This window comes from Tupaia chinensis, unplaced genomic scaffold (assembly GCF_000334495.1).
Source record: "Tupaia chinensis unplaced genomic scaffold, TupChi_1.0 Scaffold148108_1, whole genome shotgun sequence".
NCBI lineage: Eukaryota > Metazoa > Chordata > Mammalia > Scandentia > Tupaiidae > Tupaia > Tupaia belangeri.
This window is the reverse complement of record NW_006207959.1, coordinates 1,172,581-1,180,222: the sequence shown is the minus strand read 5'-3', so window position 1 is coordinate 1,180,222 and position 7,642 is coordinate 1,172,581. Positions and strand designations below refer to the sequence as shown.

Here is a 7,642-nt window from a genome sequence, read left to right as displayed (position 1 = left end):
GCAGACCGTGGCCCGAGGCCGCCGGCCGGAGACAGAGTGACGCTCCTCGCTTCCCTCTCACGCCAGTCCCAGCGCAGGAGACCCGGCGTCGTCCGTGAATCTCGGGTTTGTCAAGTCACCTCGAGCGACTCTGAGAAGCCAGTTCTCCCACTAGGGACGGGGACTGTTCGTGGTCACTAGCCCTGAGAAAGTTACTCCGACACTTTGATCCTCTGTCCAGGATAAAAAGAAAAAACAGACAGCGTGAAGTGTGTTGAGGGATCCCGTCAAGTGGGAAGAGACCTTTTCAGCGCGAGCGGCGAGTGCAGCCCATTGACAATTCGGCCCCGGAAAGGGTTAACTGCATCCTGTCGATTCGGTTTACATGTAAATAGAGAGCAGCTGCTCAGCGCGGGCCCCGGCTGGCTCTTTTAAGTTTTTGATTGGTTGCCAATGACATCACCGCCCGTGTTATAACACTAAGGACCCAGAGCGGCGTCGGATAAACCCTCCTTATAGAGAGGAGACCACGCCTTTGGCTCCTCCCCCCAGCCTCCCATTGGCCGAGGGCCTCTGTGAGGTAGCGGTCGGCTTTCTCCGAATTCCTATTGGCCGGACGTACCGTCGGTCGGCGGCCGGCCCGCCCCTTCAGAACCTTACATTTACAGTGTAGCAAAAGAGAAAGTAACTATGTTGCTGCTGGAGATCAATGAAGCCAAGTGAATGGGGGCTGAATGTACGAGACCGTAGCCCAAGAGGAGCGCCAGATGGTGGAGGGCTCCACTTATTTATGAAGTAAGTCCAAGTCACAGTGACTACTCTAGAGAGCTCGGGAGTGGAGGTGGAGTGTAAGGCGTGCTCGTGTGTGAGTGAGTGTGTGTGCGTGTGTGTGTAAGAGGGATGTGAGGCGATGCTGACGGAGGAGCTCAGCAGGTAAGGTTACAAGGTTCGGGCTGTTGGCTCCCGCTACCCTGTGCGTTTACTCTCTCCGCAGTCTACTTGGATTGGGGGTGAAGGAAAAATAAGGTTTGTTAGGATGCTTTGCGGCAGTTTGAAATGCTCCCAGCTTGTTAGTGCGCTGTGTGGCGAGGAGGGGGAATATGAAGTGCCCCAGGAGTGGGGAAGAAGCATTCTCTAACCACTCAATTTTGTTTCCAGCCCCTAGCCCAGTGGTAGAAGGGCGACTCGCGAGAGAAGGGGGATAGCTCAGTATTTTCTCTGGAAGGTTTCCTGGACCAAACTGGATGGTTTCACAGGCAATATATACGCCCGAGACCTCTGCTGCAGGGATGCAGATCTCTATATACTCCTTGCGTGCGTGCGTGCGTGTGTGTGTGTGTGTGTGTGTTAGAACCGCGCACTCCGTGTGGAGGTGGGGGTCCCAACGTGTGCCTCTGAACAGGCGTAGACGTCCGTCTCTACGGAAATGGACTGTTGATCCTGGACAGACCCTACCAGGTAACACAATAGCGAAGACTTTCACCGCGTAGTCCAGCCGGGAAAACAGTTACATCTTATGGAATAGTATTCGGTCTTAAAAAAAAAAAATAAAAGAAGAAAGAAAAAACACTACTACGCAAAGGAGCAACCGAGGGAGGGAAGGGGTTGGATCCCTCGCTTCCATCCTGAGGTGGATGAGAGAAACTCCAGTCAGCGGGGATCTGCGGGCGTGATGGGTGCGTGCCCCTGTGTGTGCGCGCGTGTGTGAATTCCGCCTGTGACACTTTGGCTCTGTGTCAGGGGATGGTGTCGGTCTCGTGTAGACCGATGATAGATGACATTTTCCCAGACAGCTCTTAAAGTTCGTTAGTGAGCGGCTCTTGCTTGGGGTTTGTTTTCTTTTCCGTGTGCAGTTTAATAAAACGAGAGGGGGTTGGCAGGGGCCGGCTGGGCTATAGAGTGCCTGTGCCTACACGGAGGAAGAAACTGTCCCTTTGCAGGTGCCCTCTGGGGAGACCCAAAGGAAATCCAGTGGCAAATACTTGCTTCATTGACCCCTTGGACAGGGCCAGACTAATTGGGAAGTTCTCTTTATCAAATCCATGCTCTTGGAGTGGGGGGGTGGGCAGGGGGCTATCTGGATGGGAAATCTTATACAAAGCATTGCCTCCCACTGAGAGGGGCTCTGGGAGCAGTCTGTGCCTGTGGGGGAGGGGAGGTAAAAGTCCAAATGGGTCCTTTCCTTGAAGACAAGAATGGGGGCAGGTCCAAGGCAGAGGAGTAGTTGGTGATCATGGATCTGCCAGGGCTGGGCTTTCCAGATCTGGTTCCTGGACTTCATTTTCGGACACCAGTTTGTAGTGGGAAGGGGAAATGCAAATTAATTTATAAGTGGCTGACAGAAAACATGTGAGGTTTTATTATGACTGCAGTTGTGCTTTTCAAAGGACCCAAAAGAATGGAAGGCAAGAATAGCTCCTAGTTGAAGAGATTCACCAGGGGGAAACGTTCATTCTGACTTGCAGAAAGTTCACCTCCACTCCTGTTGTACATTTAGCTGTTGTATGCTTCTGTGAGCCATACCAACGCTCTCAGGCCTCCCTCTGCCTTTGCAGTGGGTGAAAGAATGAAATGGAAAAACATGCAGAGGTGGACAAATGAGTCTTTCTCAGTGGCAGTAGGCTTCTACTCAGGACATAGAGCCCAGAATAGATCCTTCTTAAGAGCCTTCCTTTCTGTCTTCAGCTTCTCTAATTCCTTGTGCTCTTTCCTTCTCTAAAGATGAACTTGGGTGTAGGTCCCTGAAAGATCGTTCATTAACATTTACAACATGAAGTCTAAATTTAACCTTAGACTTAGCAGCCACACGTACATGGGGGCTCTCAGGTTTGCATTCTCTTTGAATACTTGAAAGTGAGTTTTTAGCTTTGATAACAGCATGATAAAGGGCACTTAGGACTGCTTTGTGCAAAGGGCTGCAGAGACCTTGCAGAGGGATTGGATGAGCATGTCTTTTGTGTCACGTGACTTGATTCTTTCTTTCCCCCCTTCCCCTTCTTTACAGACTGTCTTGAGTTCTTCTTGAATTGCCAGTTTTCAGCCTCCTCATGCCTCCGTCTCCTTTAGACGACAGGGTAGTAGTGGCACTGTCTAGGCCCGTCCGACCTCAGGATCTCAACCTTTGTTTAGACTCTAGCTACCTTGGCTCTGCCACCTCAGGCAATAACAGCCACCCTCCTGTCATCGCCACCGCCGTTGTGTCCCTTAAGGCTGCGAATCTGACGTATATGCCCTCATCCAGCGGCTCTGCCCGCTCCCTGAATTGTGGATGCAGCAGTGCCAGCTGCTGCACTGTGGCAACCTACGACAAGGACAATCAGGCCCACACCCAAGCCATAGCCGCTGGCACCGCCACCACCACCATCGGAACCTCTACCACCTGCCCTGCTAACCAGATGGTCAACAACAATGAGAATACAGGCTCTATAAGTCCATCAGGTGGGGTGGGCAGCCCTGTGTCAGGGACCCCCAAGCAGCTAGCCAGCATCAAAATAATCTACCCAAATGACTTGGCGAAGAAGATGACCAAATGCAGCAAGAGTCACCTGCCAAGCCAGAGCCCTGTGATCATTGACTGCAGGCCGTTCATGGAGTACAACAAGAGTCACATCCAGGGAGCTGTCCACATTAACTGTGCCGACAAGATCAGCCGGCGGAGACTGCAGCAGGGGAAGATCACTGTCCTAGACTTGATTTCCTGTAGGGAAGGCAAGGACTCCTTCAAGAGGATCTTTTCCAAAGAAATTATAGTTTATGATGAGAATACCAATGAGCCGAGCCGAGTGATGCCCTCCCAGCCACTCCACATAGTCCTCGAATCCCTGAAGAGAGAAGGCAAAGAACCTCTGGTGTTGAAAGGTAAATGCCCCCGCTCCCTTCCCAAGCACAGTCCTCACTACCTCAGTTCCCTTTGATTTTTCTCTTAGAAGGGACAGCACTCTCTTTACCGTGGCTCCCAAGGACCGAAATAGACTTTCTTCTAGTCTTCCTTTCTATGTCCTTTCTTTTATTATTTTGGTACAGTAAGAAAAACCCAGCAGCATTGAACCAGAGACCAGAAGATGTGGGTTCTAGCTCTGATTCGGCTCCTAATTTGCATTGTGCAAGTCATTTCACCTCTCTGAGCGTGTTTTCTCTTTCTAAAAATGGGCTTTATACTACCAGATGGTCTCTCAAGTCATGGCTGGACTAATAGGTCTCTATTTCAGTCAGTAACTAGTTGGAAAGTTGTTGCCTCTCAGATGTAACCACTGCTTACGGAAATGAGGAAGCAGCATCAAGGTTGAACTGCAAGTAACCTAGAGGTACCAGTTCTCTTTGTAGGAAATCCTTCCTCTTTCTCACCTCTTGGACAAATGTGACTTTTATGTAGTTAATAAAGTGACCTTCAAGAAGGGCAGAGATCCCTATAATGAGGCCTCATGGAAAGTAGAAGTTCATCAAATACAGCCATTCTTCTGCCAAAGCTCTAAGGGGACAATGACAATGTTAGGAAACACTCCCCAACTCAGTGTTCTTTCTGGCCGCATCTGAAAACTGTTGACTTTATGGCTCCTCTGAAGATGGAGTAGTGGGTAACGTGCCCAAGAATACTGAGTAGAGAATAACCAAGGTTAGCAAGGCTGAGCCCCAGCCCAGCTGTACCTGTTCACCCTCAGATACTGTTCTTTGGGGCACTGCACATCACTCCTCTTCAGCATCTTCATCCTGGTGGTGGTAGTGAGAAATAGTCTACCTTCTTTCTTCCTCTCATGTTTTGAAGCAAGGTACACAGTTTCTGGGTCACATTTCCAGCCAGTCTGCTGAAGTGTGTTGACCAAAGGTGTTGCTGGGTTTCTTTGAAAGCTTTGTATATGTACATTTCAACAGGCCATTTGGATGAGAAGTTAGTTATTTTGTCTTTGTGGGACAGTTCTGCCATTCTCTTTTTTTATCTTCCCAAAGATGGATTCTACCTTTTGTTAAGTAGTGTTCTTGCAGATTACAGTTCTGAATTCTTTTGCTATATTACCCTGTTTCCATCCTCCACTTCCCTCTTCCCTCAAGCTTCTTCTCACTGAACTCATCCACCACAAAGGTCTATCTTTCCGTAGGTTTGGTGGGTCCTAAGAGAACATCATACAATTGCATATAGAGCATTTTCGTAGGTCCTGGACCTTTTTGAGCTGAAGATGGTGGATGGTGGCTTTTCTTGAGGTCACAAATATGTGCAGATGTTCTCTGTGTAATTGTTTTTATTATCTCTGTATTCTTGTTTGGTTGACTTAGAATGATGCCCAATAGATTTATCTTGCCGTTGTTCTTTCATTGTGATCTTGGCTTATTTAATCTTTTTCAGATGAAAAAAATACCATCTACAGTTGCAATAGTTTGTTTTGAGGAGCAAACAGAAGGGTAGCCAATGGCCTGGATGGTCTCTTCTTTTCTCATGTGGAGTAGATGGTCATGATAAAAAGCTGGCTTTTTGTGTCGGCATGGCCCAAAGAGAGGCACAAAACAATAAAAATTAAGGTGACCCTGGACTTAAACGTGAGGGTAGTTAGGAGGAGTCATAGATTCTGCACTCTCTTGTGTAGTAGTCAATGTTGTGTATGGGGTGGCCTGTCCATCACTGAGAAATGTTCTTCCTGGGCCCTACTTTTGAAAGTGGGGCTCCTTTCTCCCCTTCCTGTGGATGCAGCTGAGATTCTGGGCAGCCTGGGCTTGTTCTTCAATGTCAGAGAGTAAGATTGCCTCAGTGGGGCGGGGCCGAACTCGCTGCTGACCTCACCACTGGGCGCCCTGAGCGGCCGCTGGGAGGGCTCGTCATTTTCGGGTTGGTGAGACGCTGCAGCGGTGGACCTGGAAGACGCTCTGGTGGTAGAGGTTGGATTATTTGTAGCTTTTGGGACATTTTCTCCAAATATCTGGGAATTTGATGGGACACATAGTTCAGGAACAAAAGGGTCTGTAATTTACTTTATTATTATCATTGTTATTTTGCTCTCTTTGAGGGGAATGGCCAAAAGTTGAGACTGAGAAGGGAAAGAAGGGAAAGGCATAGGGCAATATTAGAATGTCCCTAATAAGGGCATTACCCTTCATCTGGCTAACCAGAGGTTAATACCATCACACCACTGAGGTGAAGGATGGGGTGGGTATCCCTCAAAGGGCATGACCAGCAACTTTGTCCAGGTTCTTGAGTGAGTCAAGCAGACTGTTCTGGTCTGGCTTGTCTTCTGAGGTTTATTTTGGTAACCCCCTCCCTTGGCGATCCAAGATTGTATTGCAGCAAGAGTGGTGGCCGCACCATTTTGGTATGAGTGCTTTTGCAGGGAAGGTGTGGTGAAGGGGTAGTTAGAATATAAGGTCAAAACTTCTAAAGCCTCGTGCTTTCAGAGATTTCAGTACAATCTCTGGTAATTTATGGCTGGTCCATCTGATTCTCTGGCTTATGTTTGTAAACACTGGTTGCTATCCTCCCTGTCCAAGTTTTATGTCCCTCGTTTCAATGCCACGCTCTCCATTTTTGGAGGTGCCTGTCAAGGAGAGCGGCTGCTTGGTTGCCATTTTTGTAATGCTGTGTCAGGTTGGGAAGAAACTGATCGGAGGCACGGAAGCCCCTGGGATTAAGTTACTGTTCTAATTTATAGCCCCTCCCGGTTGTGACCTATGTCTGAAGCCATGCTTGATTCTCAACTTCCGAAGAATAAATGGCATTAGACCTGTGCTTCTGTTTAACCTGGTGAAGTGATCCAAATAAATGCATATAGAGTGATTTGGAAAGGCTTTGAAAAAATTAGTCTAATTTATCCATAGTTGATTTTTAAACAAAGTTCAGTTTCTAGCCAAACTGAATAAGAGAGTTAGATAATTCTGGACTTCTCATAATGAGAGCTACCATTTTTATTATAATGTTTATAAAGCTTCCTTTCTTCTCAGCCAAGTTGGGCTCAGAAAGATAGTTTGCCATCTGCCTATGTAAGAAAGAATAATCTACTGCTACCTCCTCCTTAAAGAGATGATAGGCTTAAAGTTTTTTATTATAAAACTTTTCAAATATATAGAAAAGTATAGAAGTATATCATGCACACCCATATGGGAGGACTTGGAAAAATTAATAGACAATGGAGTTAAAGCATGAGTTTATTGTGGTGCAAAAAAATATTAAAATACATGAATAGTTTTGTCAAATAAGCATTTTTCCATGAACTTTTTGAAGGCCTCCCTCCCCTGTATACCTATCAACCCGATCAAACAAGTATACTTTTTTCTCTATTTTCTTTCTCCTTTTTGTCAAAATATTTTATAGTATAGACAACATCTTTCTATATTTAAGTATCTTTAATGTTTTTACACTTAATAGTTCTAATTTTAAAAAGCTAGGACTATTTTACAGTGTAGGCTGAACAATATTTTCGTCATAAATATTTCAGCGTCATATTCTCATTTTTGAGTGTTTTTCAAACTCAGAATCCCTCTGTGACCCCCTGACTGTCAAGTCTATGGAGAAACTACCCTCTCAGAGTGGGAAGGCTTCCGGCATCAACTTGAGGTCCGTGTATTCCTCTTCCACACAAGCATCTGAGGTCTTGCCTCTGCTTGCTCTGTGCTGTTTCGGAACAAAGACGGACTTGGACAGGCCTGCTCTGTACCTGAGGCATTTATGGAGAAACAAGGGAAA

At 47.0% G+C, this 7,642-nt stretch overlaps 1 protein-coding gene across 1 annotated transcript in view; it reads left to right on the top strand.

The window, feature by feature from the left end:
- Positions 1 to 6: 6 nt before the first annotated feature.
- The window catches only part of DUSP10 (dual specificity phosphatase 10), a 44,334-nt gene continuing 36,698 nt past the window's right edge, over positions 7 to 7,642 (top strand). The window contains exons 1-2 of the mRNA XM_006170185.3: positions 7 to 774; positions 2,984 to 3,837. Of these exons, the coding sequence (XP_006170247.1) occupies positions 3,027 to 3,837 (811 nt within the window). The 5' untranslated portion in view covers positions 7 to 774; positions 2,984 to 3,026. The remainder of the gene's footprint in view (positions 775 to 2,983; positions 3,838 to 7,642) is intronic.